The sequence below is a fragment of the Podarcis filfolensis genome (genome assembly GCF_964270895.1).
Source record: "Podarcis filfolensis genome assembly, chromosome: 8".
NCBI lineage: Eukaryota > Metazoa > Chordata > Lepidosauria > Squamata > Lacertidae > Podarcis > Podarcis filfolensis.
The window spans coordinates 70,348,846-70,374,749 of NC_139611.1; the positions used below are offsets into that span (position 1 = coordinate 70,348,846).

The window sequence follows — 25,904 nt, forward strand, 5'->3', positions numbered from 1 at the left end:
GAAGCAAAGTTCTTAACCCGAGGTACTATTTCTGGGTTAGCGGAGTCTGTAACCTGAAGTGTATGTAACCTGAAGCGTATGTAACCCGAGGTACCACTGTAATCACAAATATTGGATAGTTTACTCTGAGTCCCAGTAGTGAGATTAGGAAGGGCTCTCCTTCTCTCCTTCTAGTTTTGCTTTCTCTCACCTTTCCCTTTTGGAGAGAGAATGATCTAGGACTGATCAACTGTCTGATGAAATAAACTAAAAATCTGAATTAGGCCACAGGCCCACCAAGTAAGGCCAGAGAGAGAAAAAGGGAGAAAAAATATTCATGTGGGGAAGCCATGGAGCACTGCTATTGCCAATCATAAAAATTGGGTGCCAAGGAATGTGCAAAACTACTCAGTAATAAGCCCATAGATGCAGAGTTTGAATTCAGACTTGTTTTTCAGACTCACCAAGTCCTGTTACCACCATGGCTCCTAGGTCTGCAACGTAGTTTCCTTTGCGAAAAGTGGCAACTCTGCCCCCTACACGATCCTTTAAGAGAGAAAAATTCCGGGGGTTACATTTACAGGGCTTTCGCTGAAACTATATGCTAATTTTAGTAAACCCTCTGAAACACTAGCAGTAATGCTTTATTTTTCAAAAAGTGTTGGGCCGCGAATTTTAAATAAAACTCAACCCTCTTGTAAACAAAAAACAAAACAAACAGAATAGGAAACAAGAGTGTTGAAATTGGCAACAGGTTAGTAAATCCAAATAAGTTTAAAACTAAACAGGAAGCGCCTTGAGAGGAAACAGACTGCAGCAGCTTGATGGAGAATTGTACCTGTAAAGTATTACCCTGACACCTGTCTTAATTTTCTCTTTATTAACTCTGTCCCTGCAGCCACACTCTGAACTTCTCATCAATCCCAAGCATGATCTGAAGGCACGTAATACACCTAAGTCTCAGTCTGGTCAGTGCATGAATAGGAAAACTATTTGGGAGCTCCATTTCAGTATTAATTAAGAGTAAATATTTATCTAACTTCAAATACACTGCTGGAAGCAGTTACAGAGTTGCCTGTATTTCAAACTATTGGTCTATCTAGTTCAGTATTGTCTACCCTAGACTGGCAATAGCGCTCTGGCACGGGAAGAATTAGGTACGGTCAAGGATAAGAGGACACTGAAAAAGAGGGCTGAAGGCCACGTTATTGGTTAAAGCTTAACACTGATATTCTTCAGTCATAAAAATGAATGTTAATGTGGGCTGCTTCACAGTTTTTTCAGTGGCAAAGTCAAGTTCCAATGCCTAAAACCACTATTGGGAGCCACTGTCAATCCAAACTCCATGTTATACAAGCTGCACTTTTAGATGTACAGAAAGTATTTTAGGTGTGTATCTTAAAAACATGAAGCAAAACGCCAGGGAATCAGAAAACTTTTGGGGTTGTTTTTTTGTTACACCACTATACCCTTGGTGACAAAATCATTCTACATTTCTCATCTCTTGCCTGAATTCATTGTAATTTGTGTCTAATCAAATCCATCTCTCAGGCCCTGTAGCATCCTGTGTGGGGAAATGAAGAGGCTTGTAAACAAGAAACAGGTCTGCATAAGAACAAACAAGTTTTTCATGTGCTTATTCAAATTATTATTGTGCCTCATTCTCTTCTTCACACAGCCCCCAAAGCAGCTTACAAAATAAAATAACAAAAAAATAAAATATATATTACGATAAAAATGGTAAACCATCTACAGTAAAATAAAACAGGTAATATGGCTTATTAAAGTGATACACTGCCACTTAAGAATATAAGAAGAGGCTGCTGGGTGAGGCCAATGACCCATCTGGTCCAACATCCTGTTGCCATGGTGACCAACCAGATAGATGCTTGTGGGAAACCTGCAAGGACATGGGCACAATAGCACTCTCCCTTCCTGCTGCTTCCAGCAACTGGTATTCAGAAGCATAGTGCCTCAAATCATGGAGGCGGAGCACAGCCATCGTGGCTAGTTGCTGCTTATAGCCTTATACCCCATGGATTTGTCTAATCAAAACCATCCAAGCTGGTGGCCATTACTGTTTTACAACAGCATAGATCACCCTGCATGGGAGGCTTTTTCAAAAAGCCAGGTTTTTACGTAGTGATGGAAAATGATCAGCAAGGACCCCCTAGTGTACCTGAGAGGGCCACAGATTGCAAATGCCACTGCAGAGAAAGTCTGTCCTTATAACCCTTGCATCTTACACTTTTGCAAAAGACAGAACATAGATGTGCAGAAGAGGCCATGCTCAAAGATACATGTGACAGGGACTGAAATGCGATGTAAAGATGTTCAGGCAGTTTCCAGGGATATCTTAGCCTCCTCTCCTCCTTCTCATTCAGCAGAGTTTTTCTACTGGTTTTGATGTGTGGTGCCATCATGTGAACTGTCAGTAGGCCACAAATGATCTGTACAGGTATGTGTGGGTAAGCAGGCTCCTAGTTAAAAATACTGTAGACCAGTAACTTTTGGACTTAATTGCAAGGCTGAGACATACTGCACAGGACACTCACTCTTGCTTCTAGAAGTGTGACATCCATTCCGAAGCTCTGTAGCTGGCGAGCTGCTGCTAAGCCGGAGACCCCAGAACCAATAATGATCACCTTTCCAGTCTTCTTAGCTAAAAGCACAAATGCATGGATAAACAATGGTATGTTAGTGAACTGATTAGCCCAGGCTAGGTTCTGGCAAAATAAGCAAGGCTAGGACCAATACGAGCTATGATCACTGTTTCTGTTTCTTTCTCTTTCTCCCTCTGTCAGCTGGAGGGAGGTTTTAGGTTACAAGATTAAGAAATTTGCTTAACACTGCATGCTAGCACTAGGAAGGAAAGCAAACCAAGCCCCTGTCTGAACAAATCCCTGAACTAAGTTTTCAGATGCATCAGAAAATATTAGCAAATCAGCAACCAGGAAAAAAACTCTTGGATCAAACCTAGAACCCTGACAGAAAAGTAATTGTTCCAAAGGGTCAGAATTCCATAAATAGTAACCCTCTGAACTTGACGGGCACATAGCACCACAAGGCCAGGCACTCAGATCTACAGAAGGACACAGTAAACAGATGATGCAGCTTATCAGAAAGCACATTTGCCTGCTTGCCTTCCAACCCCTTCCCTCTCTTGCTTCGTCAGTGATTGACTATTTTGCAGGAGAAAACAAAGGATGAGGCTCCTTCCACTGGACTGCTTTGAACCATTTTGATTTTATAGTTAACTGCCTTGAATTTCTCTAGTGAAAGAAAGGCAAGATGTAAACACAATAAATGAATGAGAAATATATTAGTGACGAGAACTAGCAGCTGAAGGGTTTGGTCTAGTCTGAAAACTGTATTCAAATAGCTTCAAATGAAGGACTGCAACATAGGAGGCAAACAGACATGCTGGGCTGCAGAAAGAGCACTGGGCTTCAAACTGAATGTATATATGGCATAAACCACAAAGGTGAGTCTGCACTCCAGACAGTGACGTATGACAGATCAAGCCTGAAAATGAACAATTAACCATCCCACCCACCGCCAAATCTTTATTGTAATGATGAAGTAAATGACACGTTCTGATTCAAAGCACAATTGTTGACTTGAACTCCTTACTTGGTAGGGGCTTCACTCTTTTGTAGATGCCAAAATTGATCAAGCCATGCCGTTCCAGATAGCTGTGGACTCTGTGAACTAGTACAGTATCACCTACAAAATAGAAAACTCTCTTAATATACAAACTGTTGAAGAGCAGGCCTACAATGCTGCTAGTTTCACTGTAGTGGGGGGAAAGCTTATTCTGAAATACCATGCTTTAGCTTGAATTCATATCCTTAGATATCTCCCTGCAGTAATAGCTCGCATATTGATCTACTGGATGGGGGAGTCATGGGCTCTGAATGGCATGTACATAAACAAGGCATTTTCAGAGCGAACTTCCCCAATGCACACACAAATTGGGAAACTCCTTTCCTAGAAATAACCACAAGCAAAATATGTTTTTAATAGTCACAAGAGGCTTTTGCTGCTCAGCACCTGAAGAAGAGACTTGACTGTACAAATGTCTATTTGTAACAGCAGTTTGGATTTACAGTTGTACCTTGGAAGTCAAACGGAATCAGTTCTGAAAGTCCGTTCGACTTCGAAAATGTTTGAAAACCAAAGCGCAGCTTCTGATTGGCTGCAGGAAGCTCCTGCAGCCAACTGGAAGCCACGGAAGCCCCGTCAGATGCTCATCTTCCAAAAATAGTTCGTGAACCGGAACAGTCACTTCCAAGTTTGCAGCGTTCGGGAGTCTAAACGTTAAAGAACTAAGCTGTTCGAAAACCAAGGTACGACTGTGCATGAAAAGGGTTACTGCTATTATTTTCTTTATCCAGCTTTACTAGTCAAGCATCCCAAGGAGCTTACAATTATGCGCAAGGTAAGAATGGCAACTTACTATTATAGGGTGTTTCCAACTGTTGTAGTGTTGCTTCAAACGTCAACTGAATCTTTGGGTTATCCAACCAAAGCTGCAACTATTTGAATGACACAAACATACAAAACTGTTGTAAATTCTGTAACTGAGCTAGTAATTACTAGAAAGCATTGAGGGGGAAAACCCTTCATATATATGCTTTGTGGCCACTTAAGAATTCTAATGTGCAGTGATTATGCTGCCTATGGGTAACTTTCTTAATCATGGGTAGGCAAACTAAGGCTCGGGCGCTGGATCCGGCCCAATTGCCTTCTAAATCCGGCCCGTGGACGTCCAGGAATCGGCATGTTTTTACATGAGTAGAATGTGCCCTTTTATTTAAAATGCATCTTCAGGTTATTTGTGGGGCATAGGAATTCGTTCATTTTAATTAATAATATATATATATAGAGTCCGGCCCCCCACAAGGTCTGACGGACAATGGACCAGCCCCCAGCTGAAAAAGTGCCCTGACCCCTGTTCTTAATGAAGTGAAATGACTGGCATGCTTCCCCAGTGATGTTCAGAAAAGAATATGGCTAATGAAAAACAAGTTAATTGGGCTGCATAGTTCATCTGAGTAGTCAATGCCCTAAAATGCAAATGCCATGGAAGGCTACAAATTCTGTTCTTAATAAAATGAATGTTTGTCAGGATGTGCCACAAGAATCAGTATTTGGACAGCTGGGTTTGGAGCAGAATGGGCTTCTTTAAAGAATCTGAAATATTTTCAACATTTTAATTCCTGGCAATGTTATAACTCGTCTCCATGCCTACCAGCTTTCTTTATCCAGACCTCCTGAGACTGGTTGGTTGTAGTTTTTTTAAGAAGCTGGTGCATCTGAATATTTGGCCCTGAGGACTGTGTGTGGCTTCCTCACTCTGGAGTCTTAGTCTGTGTAAACGCTATACCTTTAAAGCACATTAAAAAAACCAAACTTCTTTCCCTCAAAGAATTCTGGGCACTGTGGTTTAACCCCGCCCTGAATTACCATTCACCAGTGGCGTAGCGTGGGGGGTGCAGGGGGGGCCGGCCGCACCGGGCGCAACATCTGGGGGTTAGGGGGCGCAAATCCACGGTTAGGGGGCGCAAATTACTTGCCTTGCCCCGGGTGCTGACAACCCACGCTACGCCACTGCCATTCACAGTAACCCTTAACAAACTACAGTGCCCAGAATTCTTTGAGAGAAAGATTGTGCTTTGAAGAAATAGTGCATACACAACCTTTTCTGTGAATCTTTTCTGTGAATCGCCCTGAGACCTCTTGGTATAGGGCAGTATATAAATTCAATTAACAACCACCACCATCACCTAAAACTAAAGACCCCAGTACCAAAGACCACTGAGAATATTCCATCAAACTTTTAGCAATCAACATACCGTCCGATTTCGGATGTAAAGGAACACCTTCTGAGTCTGCTGCGGCCCACTGATGATATCCGGAAAACAAGCAGCTTCTTGTGACGTCATCCGATCATGTGGAAGTCTGCTCTGGAAAGCTGCACCTTCCACACCTACAATGAAAGAACCCACATGTGACAAGTACTGCCGAAACACCTAGGAAACCAGGATGCTGCAACTCCGGAGACACTTTCATCCCTGACTAAGAAGTGCAAGTGTGTCACCTCAAACTGTGCCTGCCTGCAAAATATTTGGACCTCCTTACTTTTTAAAACTTAGTTCTTTGAACTATTAATGCAAGACACAACTTAACAAGCTAGCACTCAAATGTGTATGAACACATTCACAGTGTCACAGTGCAGTTAGGCAGATCAACCAACAGCAAAGTTCTTGGTTTTATATACTGTAAAGTGCAGAGAATGCAATAATTGCCCATTTAAAAGTTAGCCACTGTGGACAACTGTGGAACAGGGTGCGGGGGGGGGGGGATTGGGCAAGCATTCATATAGCCAGCCTAACAGCAGGCAACTACCAAAATGCTTTGTACAGAAAGCAGAGCACTTTCGCTGTCAATAGTGGATAGGAGAAGTTATCTTCATTGTGTGAGTGCACAGCTGCCTCTCAGAAACAGCAAGGACACAGATGAACAAAGGAATCAGGTCAGGCATGACCAGGTATGGGGTGGCAGGAGGCAAGGAGCACAAAAGGACCTGGAGTGTAGGGCAGTTCGGTCAACAGCAGCAACCCACTGAGACCAGGAGGCAATCACAGACCTCAGGAGAGGCTAAGTTGTCTGGTACATCTGTAGGAATAGGGGGAAGACAGAATGGTGGAAGTAAAAAAAAGGGGTCAGACTCCAGGATCATGAAGACTGAGGAAGAAGGCTATCACGTCAAGGTACATCTTAATGGTTAACCTAGAAACCCAAGCGATTTGCAACCAGCATCAATGCAACAATCTAATCAAGAATGCCAAAATGTATTTGTTACACAGGATTACTTGCAGGGGGGAATCCAATTTACATTAGCAAAGTTCTTTTCCTCACACCACCACCCAAGTCCCCCAAACAGGTTTTTTGACTATTAATCTGAGGGCAACAATGCAACACTAATTGGAAGAGACCCTGAGGATCATCTAGTCCAACCCTCTGCAAAACAGGAATCTCAAGTAAAGCATCTGTGACAGATGGTCATCCAACATCTGTTTAATCATATGCAAATGTTCACAAATATTAATTTGATTTACTTACAATTTTTATCATTTAATTTTTTTCTAAATATCAGGAGACAGCCCTACCAAATCCCACCTTTTACAAGGCACTCCTAAGTAAGTTTACCCACATGTAAGTCACAGAAGGTTCAATGGGGCTCACCCACAGATAAGTGGGTTTAGGACTGAGGTCTTAATGTCTCTATGGCAGAAGCCCTTCTCTTCTACAACAACTTGTGCCGAGTGCACAAAATTGCTCATTTCCGATTTTACAATGTCAAAAACAGTTAAGCTATCGTTGACATTTCCAGATATTAGTAAGGCTGAGAAGGTGATTGATTGAAATAGCAAGTGGTTTTTGCCAGAAGTAAAAACAACTGCAGGTTTATGTTGAAATGTTTTTTGTTTTTAATGTCACCTACCCAAAAGTGGGTGGGCTAAAACTCTGCAACAACTTCATGTGCAATTAACAGACGGCTTCTCTGAATTCATAAAATGCCCTAAAAATAACACTCATTCCTATTGCAAGAATGAGCATCATTTAGATATTAAGTTCTTCAGAAATGAAAACAGCTAAATCCTGTAAAGTGCTAAAAGGTCACAAAATACAGATCTAGTAATTGGTTCTACACTGATGCTTCAACACAGACCTGAGTGCATAAGATTAAAATCCTACAAATAATTTACATGATTGCTCAAATGTTCATTGAGGCAGTTGCATGTAGATCATTATCCACTGCAATCAATGGGAATATAACTGAAAGCAGACATCTATGCATGCTTATTCAGAAGTAAGGTCCACTGTATCCAAGTAAGGTTCACTGTATTCCCTATTAAGTATTTCTAGGAATTCAGGCTGAATATGCAAACTTATAATGACAGCCTAAGTATTTGCACTACACTGAAAATGGAAAAAACTTGGAATCTTAACAATGTTAGAAACACAGTATGGACTTAAAAGTTGTAATGTGATAAGCGAAATAAATTGCTTTTCTAATACATATTAGGCCATCAAAGCTAAATTTAACTTGTGCAAGTTCCTTAAAAACAAAATAGCTTCCAAGTTTAACTCAAATTTCAGTGGCTAAGTTACTGAATTCTGCCCAAATACTCTGTGCCTTTATACAATGAGTGATCTGGACAATAAGCAACACCTGCAGGACTAAGAACAAGCCTTGTGTAAAGGCTACTGGCTAATATCTGTGAAGAACAATCCCAAGAGATGATGGCAGACATGTAGTGACAAATGCACTGATAAATGTCTCCTGCAAGAGCAATAACGACAGCTCTAAATGATGAGTTAGGGATAGACAGACCATGCTCTTCAGACGGACACAAGACAACTGAAAATGCATTTCAGTTTGGCATTGCTGAAAACGCATTCAAAGGACAAACTAAACCTGGGAGAAAATGAGTCAACTAAGGAAGAAACGTGACAGTCCAAAACAAGTGACGGGTGTTATACCCCACTGGTTAACTTAATCTTCTGTGGGGAACAACAGAATGGAAATCTAAAACAATAGGACTCAGTTAGCTCAGTTGGTTAGATAAAGTATGGCAGCCCTACCTTTCAGACAACTGAATACAGTTATTATAAATATTCTTAGCAAGATGTCCACCGATGGTAGGAAATGTGCCTGCAAATATGGCCATAATGTTGGGTTTAGTTGTGGCTGGGTAAGCAAACTTTCCTTTTCCTGCTCGCCACAAGCTTTGCTTCACCTTCCTTTCCCTTGGTAACTGTTTCTCCTAGGAGTACATTTTCTTCTTGCAAGTTTTCTGTACTTTTTAATGCTTGCTTCAGGTAACTACATTCCAACCTTGTACTTTCAAACATATATCCACACTGAAGCATTGACTTCATAGTAGTCACCAGTCCCTTCCTCGCCACCCTGACAGCCCCCAATCCCAGTTGTCTTCGCTTATCTGCCCGTGCTGTATAGACTCACTTCCTGCACAGTTTGCCCTCAAAGCTTCTGCTTTCTGGAAAACCACAACATGGAGGGGAGGGGAACTCCCTTCCTCCTCATTTTCTCTCAAATATGCTGGAAAATCAGGAAAGAACTTCACAGTGGGCATCCTGAGGATGGAGCAATTGCCTTTGCCAACTAAATCTACAGAGCACATTTGGAATTTTGAGGAAGTGCCAAGGGTACCAGTCAGAAAATGGCTTCAGTAGGGCATGGCATAGTACAAAATTGTGGTAGTGGTAGCACAACACAAAATGGCTGCCACATCTAAAAGAACAGAGTAAAGACAGGACAACAAAATAGTACCGGAATGCCCCACATCAATGGGGAAATGAAAAGTACATCAGCTTCACAGAGAGAAGCACTTTGTACTTCTCTTCTGTTCAGAATGAAACAGAAGTGGGTGACTAACACTGCCATCCAAGGAATGGGAGCGTGTTTATGAGGTCAAGCTAGTGCCAAGAGGAACACCGTCTCCCATGCATTGTGGATTTTTGAGGGGATATTTATTTAGACCCTTCATGGGTGCCAGAGGAGGTACTGATGGGCATGCAGGCACATTGGCAACCACCTGCTGTAGCCACCTAAGCCACCGACAGTTTTGTCATGAAGGGTGGTTTACACATTCACTACATAAATATTCATAACATGGCAAGCTCCCAAGAGCACAGTTATATTTAAAAAATATATAAATCCAGCCAGCAGATTTGAGAAGTTGCAGTCTACTAGTTACACAAATTAAACAGAAAAGAGTTGCGCTAGATCTTCCCATCTAAGTCCAGCATCGTGTTCTCCCCTATGAAAATCAGTCTCTTTCAGCTGCAAGTGCATTATGGTTACATATTTTGGAAAGGTATTTGATACAATTCAATGTTCAATTATTTGCTGCCACAGAGTGCAATTGCTGGAATTTGGTTTCTGCCACATAATTCAGTACCTTGAGATGTTTGAATTTTATTTTAAGTAATCAGATCTCTAGGCCTTATACCTGCAGTTAAGCTTAAAATTGTACGGCAGAAACACACAAAATAAGGAAGAGTGCAAACTTGCAGAGTTTATTTAAGCATAGATGTTTTAGCACAGAGCAGCCATCAACACACAGTTCAGTGTAACATCAAAGAACTAGTTCCCAAGTCCACATATTAAAGGCTCGTCTGCTTTATCTTGCTCAGGAACTCATTGTACACTGAGGAAGTAACTTGTAAATCAAGTCAAGTGTGTAGAATATAATCAGCAGCACACAGTGCACATTTTTAATATAGATCAGTATGATGAACAGCTTTCAGATTTCACTTAAGAAAGTCTTCCTGGTGTGGAGCCAGCTAAATAAATCCTGATACAGGTGAAACTATTTTCAAATGTTTTGTTTGGAATAGCAATTCATAAAGCAAGCTCCTCTATGTCAATGTGTGCAGTTATGCCAAAGACAAAAATATACCCTAGCAGCATTCAACCAAAATGGAAGTACTGTATATGAAAAAGAAAATGCTAGCAGGGTCCCATGGGTCTGAAGTAGAGCTGGGGCACCCTTTCTGCCTGAGGGCAACACTCCATGTGTGATCTTCTGCGGGCTACACACAAGTGGTGGGTATGGTTGAAGTGTAGGTGTGGCTAGATGCACAATACTCTCCATCCAGGAAAGCAAGAGGTATTATCACAGATCCAGCACACATTCCAGCCAGGTAAAATCACTGGAGGGTGTAGAGCAGTGAGGGCTGAGGGCTGTGGTCTGGGCAGAAACCCAAGGGCCTGGAGATCAGCATTTGGCTGGCCCTTGAGCTTGAGCTTTTCCATCTCTGGTTTGAAGTATACTGGCTGGTTCCTAAAGTTTGAGGATAGGAATCAGTCACACCAATCTCTGGCAATGACAGAAATCCACTTCTAATGCATGACTTGGAAATGATGCCATCATGTGGCCTGAATCAAGGTGCATATCTGGCTTATGTGTGTGTTAACTCCTGCCTTCCAAAAGATTGTCCAGAAAACAAAACAAATGTACTGACACAGTTCCATTTCTGAAGTCTGACGCTTAGCGGTGAGCCAGGCAAGCACTGAATAGCAGCCTGCCTGGGAAACCCAAATATGTTGGATCTCCCTCCTCTATGAAAGAAAAGCAGGATACAATTTAACAAATAAATGACCCACTCACCCCAAATTCAGAAAAAAATATTTAAGGCAGTCTCCACTTAAGGACTCAAAATAATCGAACATACAAATATAACACCTTGTTGAGACATTTTAAAAAAACAACCCGTTGAAATATTTGTACACAAACCTTAAATCTTTAAAGCTTCATCAAACTGCATCAGAAATGCAGCCAAGCACTCTTTCAAAAGCCAACACTGCAGAACTTTCAAGAAGTACTTCTAATGCTTACAATACATTTCAAAGTAAGAACAGTCTGACTACTGACATATCTAAACTACCATGGAGATTTCTGGCTGAATTTCTAATTATTTACGTCTTGCTCTCTTGCATTGGTTTGCAAATAAATTGAAGAAAAAATTGAAAACTATGCACCCCTAAATCTACTGTATCTAGAAACCATGTCTTATCGGCACTGGTTTTACAATTTCAAATGCACCTAGGGCCAACTCCATAGATCCTGTTTCATGAACCAAAAAGAGCTTTCAAAATTGTGGTTTCTTAGACATAAATTCTAGCCCATGTGCATCAACTGGAACTATATGAGGTTTCTTAAAGAAACCAAACTAGAACAGTCTGCATACCCTGAGGTTATTATATCACTTACAATACAATCCTATGCATAGAATCATAGAATCGGAAAGTTGAAAGGGACCCAAGGGTCATCTAGTCCAACCCCCTGCAATGCAGGAAACTCAGCTAAAGCATCCATGACAGATGGCCATCGAACCTCTGCTTGAAAACCTCCAAGGAAGGAGAGTCCACATGCCTTCCAGAACTATCCACTTGAGGTCCTCCTGCATGTTTACTGAGAATTAAGTCTCACAAAGTTCATTGGGGCTTTCCTCCCTAATTCTATGTAAACATATAGCAACTAATTATAAAAAGGATATTCCTCTCGTTATCATTCCTCGGAATCCCACACAGAATCACACTGTGCAAAAGGTCCTACAGCTCTGGAAGGAGGGAGTCTAGCTGCCCCTTCAACTTGTAAAGTGACTCTGTTTTCTCTACTCAACACAGGGAAATGAGGGAGGGGGGTTTGAAGCTATGAAATCTGTCCAATGAATTTCAGAGTTCTTTTAATTTCCCATCATGTTCTCCAGCTGCAATAGAAATCCCTCCTTTTCAGTGGGCAAATGCATTTCTCCTGCACCTCATGCTAAAACCTGACCACCACCCCACACATGCACTTGCAAGCATCAATCCCTGATTTTGGGGGCTCTTGCAACTAAGTGGCAAGCATCAAACGCCACCCTCACCTGATGCTTGGCAGTCTCCATACCCTCCAGAACTGTCGTCTTGAAGTCCTCCTGCTTGCCCTGTGGAAGGAAAGAGGAGATCTCAGGGACCTTGCTCCACAAGTTCAAGTCATTTGGGGACATGAAGGCCTGATAGCTAGCGATTCAGGTTTAGTAGTTCACCAACTAGTGGGGGGACATTTCCTGAGAATTCCATCTTCTGGAATGTGGGTCAAGGGCATCACACTCTGCAATCTTCTAATGCTTCATCCTTGTTGTTGGAAACCTTTGTCAGACTCCTGCGGGGCATGAGGAATAGATATACACCGTATTTGAAGGGCACCTAGCTGTTAAAAATTTATGAAACAATTTTTTAAACAGATTAGTACAAAATAAAGATAATACTTCCTGTGACCAGTAGGAAGAATATGTAGATGGACAGTCTAGCCAAGGGTTTGAAACACCAAGGATCTGTTACGGCTTAGCCAAGTCTTGCTTGGAAACGTGAACCAATCTTATGATATCTTACTTCTCTTCCACAAGCTACAAACATATTAAGGCTAGAAACTCACTGACTCTATATGCAGGCTACAACTACACAAATACTAAAGAACATTTACGCTGACTGTGCTAGCATTCACCCATAAGCGTACTGTTGACACATATAAAGAACTGAACTACAGGATTTAGAACTTTCAACAGATCCTGAGAAAGAAGCATGAAAAACATGTCCCTGAAATAAGTCTTTAAATTATCTCTCCCCTACATTATGGGAATGAGCACGCCCAGTAAGCCCACCACACAACCAGACACACAACCAGGATGAGTTGGTTTAAAGTGACAGCAATTTGTCACTGTAGGTCATAAAGGCAAACTGTAATTACTGTAGTTTCAACTACCATTTATTTAAACAAGCAAGGGTGAGAAGCCATGGTTTGATCTGTGCTTGTTTCAATAAATCATAGTGAAGGCAATAAGAAGCTACAGTTCATTTAAACCGGAATTGAATGCTTCAAATCTACTTAGCCGTGCCTGGGAGGAGGAATGGGAGATGGGATAACTTGAGTTGAAACAGGATCATTCCTGTAACATCAAACTATAGTTTAGTGTTATATGTATGTATACCATTAAACTATAGTAGCATATATCTATATACAGTGGTGCCTCGCAAGACGAAATTAATTCGTTCCGCAAGTTTTTTCTTCTTGCGAGTTTTTCGTCTTGCGAAGCACGGTTTCCCATAGGAATGCATTGAAAATCAATTAATGCGTTCCTATGGAGACCGCTTGCCAGGCTGGCAGTGCAGAGAAGGGCTTTTCTCCCCACCGCAAGCCTTCAGGACAGGTACGGGAACAGAGGGGAAGGCGCGCAGCGCTTCTCCTCTGTTCCCGGGGCTTGCGGTGGGAGGAGGGTTTTTCCTCCCCACCGCCAACATTCAGAACAGCATTCTGAATGTTGGCGGTGGGAAGAAAAACCCTCCTCCCACCGCAAGTCTTCAGGACAGCCATCCGAAGGCTGGCGCGGGGAGAAGGTCTCTCCGCCCCACTGCCAGCCTTCGGAGCAGCCTTCCGAAGGCTGGCGGTGGGGCGGAGAGACCTCCTCCCGCCGCCAGCCTTCGGAGGAGGTCCGAGGACAGTGGGGAAGACGCGCTGTGCTTCCCCGCTGTCCTGGAGATTTCCCTATGGGCTTTCGTCTTGCGAAGGAAGCCCATAGGGAAATTCGTTTTGCGAAGCGCCTCCAAAACGGAAAACCCTTTCGTCTAGCGGGTTTTTCGTCTTGCGAGGCGTTCGTCTTGCGGGGCACCACTGTATCTGGGGTTGTGTGTGAGTGTATGTGTGTGAACACACACACACACACCCCAGGCCTGAGCTTCATTCTACTGCTTCTAACTATGTAATTCATCTCTAAAAGGAAAAGGATTGGGAATACACTGCTGCTCCTCAGCTACACATTGCTAGGCTACGCCTACATCAACATGCCTACAAAACAGTACCTTATGGGAAGCTCCAATTCTCTGAACGAGTATGATTAATAAAGGTCTCCTACATGCAAAATAACCTTTCAGGACTCAAGGGGAGCTAACAGGGGAGCATATATGAACCATATACTAACATATCAGTAAGCAGCTCACCAGACCATTCTGGCCTACTCTGAACACAGTAAAACTTCAAAAGTTTTGGTAATCAGACCCAGTAGGAGTCATATCATGGCTATCTATTCTCAATGAACTACTATACCCATCTTTTCTGTTTCATATGGTGAAAAGGGCACTTTGAACAGTGGTGACATGTTTTGGCTGGCTTACTATTACTGTGATGAAAACCCTCTTTTCCTCAACTCAGAGAAAAGAAGGGTATTGATCAGCTCAAGTGCTGCCTCCTCCAAAAGCACAAGGGGAAAAGAGAAAAAACACTCCTTTTCTTTGTACTGACTGGGGGTGGCGGTAGAGAAAGAAGAGGTTTTCATCTTGCAAGCTGTGGTTTTTCAGAAAACACCAGCAGAACGTTGTCTGTGCTGCTACCACCTCTAAAAGCTCAATAGGAAGCAAGAGAAACCCTCCCTTCTTTTCTGCCAAGACAAGATCTCACTTCTTTGCTTTCTGTTGCGAGTTTCCAGGAGGCAGAAGCAGCAAGACAATGCTTTGCATATTCTGCAAAAGCACAATCTGCAGGTGGGAAGCCACTTCTCACTTTCCCCCATTCTTTGTGAAGAAAATAAGGGAAAGAGAAAGCAACTACTGGCTCTTTTTGCAATTGAGGTCAGTTAATGAAAAAGGCAACTTTACTCTCTTCCCCTTAGGTTTTTACAAGAGGCAACAAAGGCAAAACACAGAGTGAAACCACCTTTCCTTCCTGTGCTTGGGGCAGCAGAGAACCAGTGTTGACTTTCTCCCTGTGGGTTGGCATTTGGGAGAAAGCAGCACCTTCTCCCTGTCGCTTGCAAAAAGGTAAGAGGAATGGACTATGTCTTGTTTCTTTGACAAACATCTATCCATTCCCATCAGCTTTTTGCAGAAAGCAGCAGCAATGTGCTGTTGGCACTGTTTTTTTTATTTTAAAGCACTTTTTATTTTAAAGCACAAAAGCTCAACTTGTAGGAGATAATGCACCTACAAGTGGGAAGGGAAAGGTAGTTTCTGAAAAGCAGGGCTTTGGGTTGAAGCATGGGTGCTCACCAGATGGAAAAAGACACTCATGTATAATGAGGAGGTGAGAGGATTTATTGAATCCTAATGCTGAACTACTAAAAATTCAAGGTTTAAACGGCCAGCAAATAGTAGTCCAGGGTACCACCTGTCTGTCATAGACTGAATGGATGCAGAGGAGTGATGAGAGGCATCAGCTGGGGAACCCCCAAGGGAAGAAGGCTCAGAGCCAGGGGACTGGTGGTGGGACAATGCTGGGTAGTCAGAGGGAACAGACTAGGAGGAGGAGGTGTCAGAAGCTGAAGAGTTAACAGGGTTTAGTGAGAAGGAAGAGTCTGTGGCAGAGAGCAGTCCAGAACAAGAGGCAAAAAAGGAGGCTGAAGAGAAGGGGAGCATAGGGGCAGCAATGAGTCAGGCTGGTTAGGAAGCCAGGCTGAAGACAAAGGAGCCTCAGATTGGACAGGAACTGGGAGAAGAGGAGACAAAAGGAGATGTGAAGGAGACCTTCGGTCCTTGCAAATAGGGGCAAGTTCTATCAGGAAGGATAATCATAATCACAAGAGTTGGAAGGGACCCTGAGAATCATCTAGTCCAACTCCCTGCAGTGCAGGAATATGCAGCTGTCCCTTAAGGAGATCAAACCTGCATCCTTGGCATTTTCAGCACCACGCTCTAACCAACTGAGCTACCCAGTGTTGCTGTGCCCTCTAGGCCTGACCTCCTAAGCTGCCTTGTTTCTCTGACTAAAGAGTTAACTTCACTGAAGCCATGTGAATTATTTCTGACCTGCTCCTGGCACTGTTTCATTTTTGCTCTCAGTCTCCCTTTTTCAGAAGAGGGGATCACAATAAAATACAAGGGCCACATGGACATGTGTCTTTATTATGCTTGGAATTTTTAAAGAACAGATATTATCCCCCCCGCCCCATTCTGCCCTTTTTAGTTGCCAATGAAGTAATAGCGAGAAAAATTCCATATGGGCCATGAAGGGGCAGCACAGTGAAAGACACATGTACTAAGAAAGGAATGCAAAGGCAGAGAGGAAGCACAGAAGATAGGAGAGTCCTGGGATTTGGCTTCCTGCTTAACAGTGGTACTCAATCTGATTCCTCAGCCACAACAGTTACTGATTACTAACATAAAAAATGAAAACAGACCATAAAAAAATGAAAACAGAGGCACACCTTGTGCCTCCTGCAAACTCCAATTCTAACCAACACTCTCCTCTGCCCCTCAATTAAAATGGGCTTCACAGAAATACAGAACACATTTAATGTGAAGGTTTTCTTTTTAGCAAACTATACTATTGCACACATATCTATGAAGCATTTGGAGTTGTAAAACAGGATTTTTAATTGCTTAGCCAAGCATATTTCTCCAATCATAATGGGGAAATTCATCAACATTTGTTTTACCCAAAAGGATTTTATTAAAAAAAACAACACACAGCAAATCTGTGTGTTTAAATTTATGTCCTTTAGGTAACCCATTATTTATCCTTACGGTCTTCCCCACATTTTACCCTCCCAATGTGTCACTTATGTGAATTACGTATTAATTCATGCTTATCAAAATAATAAAGTGTGTTGCCAACCACCCCACCCCCCAGTGGCGACTAGACATTCTGGCACCCACAACCCAGGTCCCAGAAGCCATTTGGCTCCAAGCTTTTCTATCCCAATTCCTAGCACTGGCTAAAGTCACTTGGGTTCTGTGCAGACATAATGCTAGTTCCTTGCAAGACGTTGTTTGCAAACTGGAAGCTGACCTCAGGATCACGTGTGTAACCAACCCCACTTCCAGTATGAAACATGATTTTGCATTATAAACGCACCAACACATATCACATTGCCTTGTAACCATGCGTATACTAAATTCAATCTCTGATTACAAAAGAATGAGTAGTGTGTTGTTCATTAGTGCCCACTTCCTCATTCCTGCCTTTGCTGTACCAAATTAGAGGCTAGCTTAGAATTATGTGCAAACTAGTATTCATGGTTTGCTTCTCTGCAAACAAACCACGAGCAAAAGGCAAGGTTTTTCTTGGTTTAACATCTCTGATGTTTTGGAGGAAACAAACAAAGCAAGTGGATTCATACAAAATGCAAAGCCAGCCTCTGTTTTGTTTTCCTCTCAGCACAGCAAAGACAGGAACAGAGAAGCAAAGCAGGCATTAATAAGTAGCATGCACCATCATGATGCTCAGACTTCTTAAACCACAGTTTAACAATGGTTTGCTGTAATGTGCAAACTAGTTCAATAATGGGTTGTCTTATCTATAGTTTATGTTGGAGCATACGCAATGTGAAATGATGACTAAAGCTGTGAAATTACAGGGGACATTACTATGAAGAAAGAGCAGAGGAAGCAATGCTTAAACCACAGACTAGCCAACTGTGTTTTGCATGGAGCTAGCATAGAATTTGAACCCAGTTCTCCCAGCCCTAGACTGGCACTCTATCTATTACCGCCACACTGGTTCTCAACCAAACTATCTCTGAACAAAAGTTTTCTGTACCATTAACCTCATAACGACCTTGTAAGAGTACTCTCACTTCAAAGTCAACATATTTCATTTGCGTTCCATTTTTGTGGCAAGGAAAATATAAAAGCATGTGCTTGAACTATAACTATAGAGTTTAACTTTTTGCTGGCAAAAAAATAAAAACGTTCTGTAACGTTTCTCTCTAAAACCATGTTCACACATAGGGAAATGACACAAAATATGTTGGGGTCTTAAAAAATAAAAATAAAATAAAATATACATTTCAAAAAGTTTATTTAAATGAATATAAAGTTTTGATTTATTTCTGGCAAGCTCCAAAAACCACAAGAATGCAGGTGGAGAGTTTAAAATGTTTTATTCAGATATTTCGAAACAGCTTCTCTCAGTGAATCACGAAGCAAATTTATGTTCCATACAAAACAACTCACTTTTCTAATTCTGGCTCTCCTGCCTATCTGCAGAACACTGAAGTGCTCAATAATGTCAACATCTTGCTGTCCTATTAACATAAGAAGATGGTTGTTCTTGAGAAAGGAGCCAAAAAAGAAGTCCCTATCTCAATAGCCTGGTTTGCACAACATACTAAGCCTAGCTATGGCTTAATGCAAACCTGCTGGCTCCCAATCCTTATGCTGCTATGAGCTAAGGCAAGGTTTGGTTTAGTGTGTTGTTCAGACCTAGGCTTGTAGTTAAGCACTCTCCAAACTAACAACCACTTGTAGCCAAGGTCTGTTATTTCCTCGTGTTTAGTTTAGAACAGGGTTTCCCAAACTTGAGTCTGCAGATGTTTTTGGACTACAATTCCCATCATCCCTGACCACTGGTCCTGCTAGCTAGGGATGATAGGAGTTGTAGTCCAAAAACAGTTGGAGACCCAGATTTGGGAAACCCTGGTCCAGAGAATGCTCAACCATGAGTGCCTGTTCAAACAAAATATGAAACCAGACCTTGGCTTAGCTCAGTGCAGCGTGTCAGCAAAAATAACTAGGGAGGCAGCTGTGAGTTCCACTTTGGAAGCCTGCACACTCTGACTAGGACATGGTTTGGCTTAGGAGTGGCACGCATTCCAGGGCAGTATGAAAAGCAGTGAGGTTGAAGATTTTACCATTTTAGGCTGGCATGTGACTAGTTATCTGCTATAAAAAGGAGGCAAAATAGATCACTAAGAAGAAATGTACAGGTGAACTAGTGTAGGAGTACAGATATGTAGCACTTTGGACTAAAGCTGGCAAAATGTCTAAAATGAATAATGGGGAAAGAATGGAGCCTTAAAGTGGAGAGAAAATACTCATAAATTTGAGATAATGGGTTTGATCCAAACTAAGTTATTTATTTACAACATTCATTGCACTAAACCCCTCAAAGTCAATCTAAATTAAGTCATTACTAACTTGAAATCAGTGAGCAAATTCAACTAATTTAGGTTGGACCAAACCCAAAATATTTATGTTTATAACTGACAGCAGAAAGGCATTGAACATAAATACAGTCGTACCTTGGTTCAGGAATGCCTTGTGACTTGAACATTATGGCTCCCGAATACCGCAAAGCCGGAAGTGAGTGTTCCAGTTTGTGAACGCTTTTTGGAAGCCAAACGTCCGATGTGGCTTCCGACTGAGTGCAGGAAGCTCCTGCAGCCAATTGGAAGCTGCACCTTGTATGACTAGTCCATTCTCATAGCAAGAGGCACAAACATCTACTCCCCTCTTCACCAGAGGAAACGGAAATGTCCTTAGCATCTACTCCATGAAGCTGAACTCTTAGCAGATGTGGGCTATGAAAAAACTTGTGGCAGAGAAAATTATTGACAAAAATATCCAATTGCAGAAGACTTGCATTTTGCATGAGATGGACATTTCTCTCCTTTTGCAACAGATGACAATGACATGTAACAAGGAAGGTAGGCAAATGGATCTTTCAAGTATGAAGTCTACCTACACAAGTTCAATTAGAAAATAATTTGTCTGAAACCTACTTAAGTGGCCTAAAACAAGCTGTGTTCACTCAGCTGATGCCTACTCCTCAACCCAAATAATAGAGCCAGGAGATCAATGGCTAAAGGGTTGCTACAGCTCCACTTAGGCTTCTCGTCAGCCCCTGCCCAAACTGTGAGCAAGTGTGCTATGCAGAATGAATGCAATTTGCTCCACCACAAAAGCACACGGTGGTATGTCAATTGCCATTTTGCATTCATACTACCATAACATCCTACAATTGAAGCTTGGCATAGGCAGCTTTAGAAATACAGAGGGCATACTCTGTCAGCCAGCTAGGAACTTCCCCAGGGTGCAGCTTTGGCTCACAACCACTAATTCTTACAAGTTGGAGGCAGTATTTTGGGGATGGACTTTTACTCTCCTCAAGCTATACTTCTGACATTTAATAGAGGGAGAACAAAGCTACAACTAGATTCACACAAAAATAAAAGTGGCCCTTTTATTAAGAAATCAAGATTCACAATAGTTTTAGACCAGGCAGAACCAGTTTTATTAACAGGATTAAAGGCAACTGAACGTGTTGCCAAGTAGCTAAAATGTATGGCGGGAAACCCAGAATACAAAAAAAGAGCGAGATGAGAATGACTCAATTTAGCAAAGCAAAGCTAGAAAATTTCATCAGCCAATTTCTGGGATTCTCAGCAGACCACAGAAAGATGATTGCAAGCATAGTAAGAAGAAGAAGAAGAGTTTGGATTTGATATCCCGCCTTTCACTCCCTTTAAGGAGTCTCAAAGCGGCTAACATTCTCCTTTCCCTTCCTCCCCCACAACAAACACTCTGTGAGGTGAGTGGGGCTGAGAGACTTCAAAGAAGTGTGACTGGCCCAAGGTCACCCAGCAGCTGCATGTGGAGGAGCGGAGACGCGAACCCGGTTCCCCAGATTACGAGGCTACCGCTCTTAACCACTACACCACACTGGCTCTTAGTAAATCTAAGGCCAGGTAAGGAAGCAATGGAGTCAGTAAAGTCACTCTATTAAGGATGTTGATTAATAAATCTGAAGATACGGGTTCAAAGCAAATAATATTTTTCCAGGGTCACATTAATGCTGCTCATGTGTGGCCTATCACCCATACTTTCTGCATGGCATTCAGTCCTTCATGCCATAGCTAATCTAAGCTAAACTCAGTGGAGGGGGAGTGTCTGTGCAACCATAATGCCTTCAAATGTGCAAGACCATTGTTGTCCTGCTGGATGGGGGCCCTTTACTCACCAGATGGCTCTTCTGGCTCACTTTCATTCTCTTCCTCAGGAGGTGGTGGGGGAGGGGGAGGAGGCAGTTTTTTCTCTTTTTCTGCTTTAGCATTCCTTTCTTCTTCAGAGTAATACTCATCTTCAGAAAGGTTAGCAAGGCTTTCATCCATTTCTCTATATTCTACCTGTAAGCAGAATGCCCCCCCCAAATACAATCAATACAGAACAAGCAAATTGGCACAGTAGAGTGATTAACATAACAAACTTTTAAAATGAATTCTCATGGGTAAATTGAAGGGTTCACTTTAATGCAAAAGTGAGGAACCTGTGAACCTCATGTTGTTGAACCCCAGGGATGATGGGGGTTGTGGTTCAGCAGAATCTTGGGTCTATACCTTAGTCAACCTTTTCATTTCCAGGACTGTTAACACAAACATACATTTGGGGACCCATTTTTTTACTATATATTTGCAAGGCGGTAGTGCTCCTGTTGCAACTACCTTAGATCAGGCTGCAACCCACTAGTGGGTCCTGACACACAAGCTGAAGACAGTGCCATAACGCATTATTGCACAAATTTGCAATTCTCTTTTTCTATGACTAACCCACTATCCACTGAATATCTCATTTCATCCACTTAAATTAAAAATAAATAAATGCAAAGTACACTATATTTCACTCTAACATTGTCTACATTAGACTGCTACAGTCTGTAACTTAGCTTCTGTGTACAGTGCAATTAGTAAGTGTTTCCCGGCAGTTATTAATATATTTAGAAAATACTGAAGAACCTTTTTCAGTTATACTTCTCAGCCTAGATGGTAGAAGCACAACAAATAATCAATACACACCATAAATATCACTGTTCCAGGAAATTAACAAATATTTCAAAAAATAAAAATCTAAGAGCTTTCTCTCAACTACCACTAAGTTATCCCCCTAGATTTATCAGCTAATTTAGCACAATCTTTTTTATAACCTAATCTAGTGAAAATACAGTCTGCTTCAAAAGCCACAGGTACACAAAGCTCCCTCTAATAAGGCACTACTATACTGCAATACTTAGAGGGGCAATTCAGCCAATGATAGCAGTGGCTGGGAGAGTAAAACATATGGTGCTGCATGGTGTACAGCAGGCATAGGCAAACTCAGCTCTCCAGATGTTTTAGGACTACAACTCCCATCATCCCTGACCACTGGTCCTGTTAGCTAGGGATGGTGGGAGTTGTAGTTCCAAAACATCTGGAGGGCCGAGTTTGCCTATGCCTGGTATACAGCATTTTTACATACAATATGAACTGTGTCCTGCATCACATACACGTCTCACCCTAGAAAAGAATCTAGCCTGCCTTCAGTTTCTCCTTAAGCTGCTACACTTATCAGGTTTGACATGTGACAATTGACACAAATAGCAGACATCTGTATAGGTGATAAAGCATAATTCATTTTTAAATTGTGTATAATAGTAGCATACATATACTGGGAAGTGACAGAAGTGGGATAGAAAAACTAGCAGTCAAATGGTTCCTGGGATCTGGGTTGTGGGCGCCAAAACAGAATGTCTAGTCGCCATTTGGGGGGAAGGGGTCGGCAACACTTTTTATTTATTATTTTGATAATCATGAAAATAATTCACATAAGTGGCAAATTGTTAATATCACATTTTAACAGAAATTGTTAATATATGTTAATATATGGTGTTTACAATACTGTAAAAAATATCAGTACCATACTTTAGTTTTCAAAACACTCCACTCTTTATTGTTAAACTTCTTAACATATTGTCTATCCTTAACATATACTTAACATATTGTTAACATATACTTAACATATACAATATGTTAACATATACTTAACATATTGTCTATCCTTAACATATACTTCAAGGCTTCAAAGTACATACATTTCAGTAATCCTTGAGTGTCAGCCAGGTGCAAAAAATACCACCCAGACTTTTTTAGGTGCTCGCAAATGGAAAATCTTCAGGCGCAAAATGCGCCTAACACCCTGCTAATTTTGAACCCTGAGTGACAGTTTATTTTTACCACTTTCTATCTCACATACATGAGCAAATTTTACACCAAAACAGTCTACATAAAAGTTGTGTGGTTGTCCCTCCCACCAGAGGTCAAGGAAATAAACAACTATCTGACTTCTAGAAGATATCTGAAGGCAGCCCTGTTTAGGGAAGTTTTTAATGTCTGATGTTTTACTGTATTTTTAATATTTTGTTGGAAGCTGCCCAGAGTGGCTGGGGAAACCCAGCCAGATGGGCGGGGTATAAATAATACTAAATTATTATTATTATCATTATTATTATACATTTTCTGTGTCTGTAATTTTTTTAATTTATTTGGTATATTTATTCTGTTTAGCATCCCCACACACCTGAGAATAGCACTTCACAAAATTGGATGAATTGGCCTCTAATCCACAAAAGCTTTATGCCATAAAAATGAGTTAGCCTTTGATTTCATGTTATGTACAGTCTATGTACATTATAATGTGTTTTGAAGCTTTTTCTTATATGGATCTGTACAGGTTCTGTAGCAACCTAAGTCACATAAACTCAAACTAAAGTAGGCTACACTTTATATATGAAATCCTACAAAGGGCATAGGATTCCAGGAAGGGATGGAAAGCATTGTTGAGCCTCACAAGCGCAGCTCCAACTCCTATGCAGCTGCTGCTAGCCATCAATAAGGAAGCATTGGGAGAAAGACAGCATAATTTTTGTTTTCAAAGCCCTCCCAAAATTCAAGTCCTGTACCCACTATTCTGTACAAACTAATTCAAGTAAATTAAATAATAATACTTTATAAGTTTACTTATAAAGGACCAACAGATCTAACTGTAAGCCCTCATTTCAAAAAAGCATTCCTATTTGTAAGCCATGCAGAGAACTCAGAATGGAATAGGGCCCAAATTAATCAATGCTAAAAATTAGCAAAGCCATGTGATATATACTTCCTTGTATTACAAGCATTTCCCTGTATTAAAGAAAGTAGAACCCTCAAGTCTTAATGATCACATAATGAAATCAATGTCTAACTGTTAAATATATAATGCTCTCCAAAGCTATATTCAACATCTTCCCTGTGCATCTACATGATACAAATATACACATATCAAAACATATTTCAAAGCTTTATTTGATCACAAAGGATCCTTTGTGTTAGAAAAGCAAGAGCCAAAAGAAAAAAAAAACCCTTGATTTTGTTAGGATCTATTTCCCTTCCTTATTAAGATGGCTTTGGGGCATTTACTGCATTGCACACTATTAAATCTGCTTCTGTAAAACAAAGGTAGCAGTCTAGCCTACACCTTAAGAAGCAAACAATAAATGACATTCATTAGTGCCTTGCAACATAGGCTCTAGCTACTCTCTGACGTCACATCAACCTTGTGTACCGTTTTGGAATAAAAAATCTAATTAACAATAACAGATAACCAATATACGGTACATACAGCAGAAGGTAGTATATGCCCAAGAGATGCCAGACGCGTGGCAATCCAGAACACACAAGCCCCACAAGCAAGCCCTGTAGACTGTTTGTGGCCTGTTTCGTCAACCAGATCCCAGCTGCATCTGATGATATGAGCTTTAATCTATACAAACCTGTGCCACAAGAACTGCCATTCTTCACGGTGTGCCACAATACCATCGCCCGCCCCCTTAAATCCTTAAGAGTGGGCTGCACCACTTTAGGTGTTGAGATCTCACTTTGGAATTTTTTTGTTTGGACTCGGCCAATAAGGAGGAATCCAACACTTACCGGGGAAAGACTGCAATGCCAGCCTTCTACTTATTGCGATTATTCTCGTTGTTGTTTCACTCCCCGCTTTCCCCCCAAATGACCCGTGTGGATAAAAGGCGCGCTCCCCGCTCCCATTTCGGCCCCACAGCAACCCTGGGAAGTAGGTCAGGCTGAGAAACATCCTCACTGGCTGAAGGCCACCCAGCGAACTGGAATTTACAGGCCTGCTCGGCCTTTACGTTTCTCCTTGCAGGAAGCAACCGCTCGGTTTCTGCAATAACGTGCAGCGAAAATAATAAAAATAAAAACCACTAACCGGCTCCGGGAGCCCGAAGCCGCTTTTTTGAACCTCCACCGTTTTAAAGTAATAGATTTCCTCACAAACCGGTTCGTGTGAGACGACGCCCGGCCCACCCAAGCCAACCATCCCGCCGCCCCGGGTAGGCAAGGCCCCGGTGGTCGGGAGCAGCGGCCGGGGCAAGAGCACCCACCTTGGGCCGCTTCCGGCGGCTGGTCCTGCGGCCCTCGGGGGTCTCGGCGATGCTGGGGGTCTCGGAGCCCGCGACGGGCCCCCCCGGCCCCGCGGGGGGAGACGGCTCGGACAAGCCCCCCGGCGGCGAGGCGCGCGGAGGCTCCTTCTTGCGGGGCGTGCGCTCCGAGGGCCCCGAGCCGCCGCCCTCCGAGGAGCCCAGGGAGCCCGACAGGGCCGGCGGAGGGGGGGGCGGAGGCGGCGGGGGTGGGGGCGGCGGAGGGGGCGCCGGGGCTTCGGCAGAGCCATCGCCCCCCGGGCCTCCTGCGCCGCCGCCGCCACCGCCGCCTACCGGAGCCTCCGCCGCGGCCGCTTTCTTCCCCGCAGACAGCATCCCCTCAGACGAGCC

At 42.3% G+C, this 25,904-nt stretch overlaps 1 protein-coding gene across 1 annotated transcript in view; it reads right to left on the reverse strand.

Annotated features, from left to right (window-relative positions):
* Window positions 1-25,904, reverse strand: part of KDM1A (lysine demethylase 1A) — a 36,997-nt gene extending 11,093 nt beyond the window's left edge. Inside the window, exons 1-8 of the mRNA XM_083626961.1 lie at window positions 25,518-25,904; window positions 21,288-21,453; window positions 12,445-12,504; window positions 5,838-5,971; window positions 4,439-4,517; window positions 3,613-3,705; window positions 2,535-2,641; window positions 444-525 (exon numbers count right to left, since the gene is read on the reverse strand). Of these exons, the coding sequence (XP_083483087.1) occupies window positions 444-525; window positions 2,535-2,641; window positions 3,613-3,705; window positions 4,439-4,517; window positions 5,838-5,971; window positions 12,445-12,504; window positions 21,288-21,453; window positions 25,518-25,889 (1,093 nt within the window). The 5' untranslated portion in view covers window positions 25,890-25,904. The remainder of the gene's footprint in view (window positions 1-443; window positions 526-2,534; window positions 2,642-3,612; window positions 3,706-4,438; window positions 4,518-5,837; window positions 5,972-12,444; window positions 12,505-21,287; window positions 21,454-25,517) is intronic.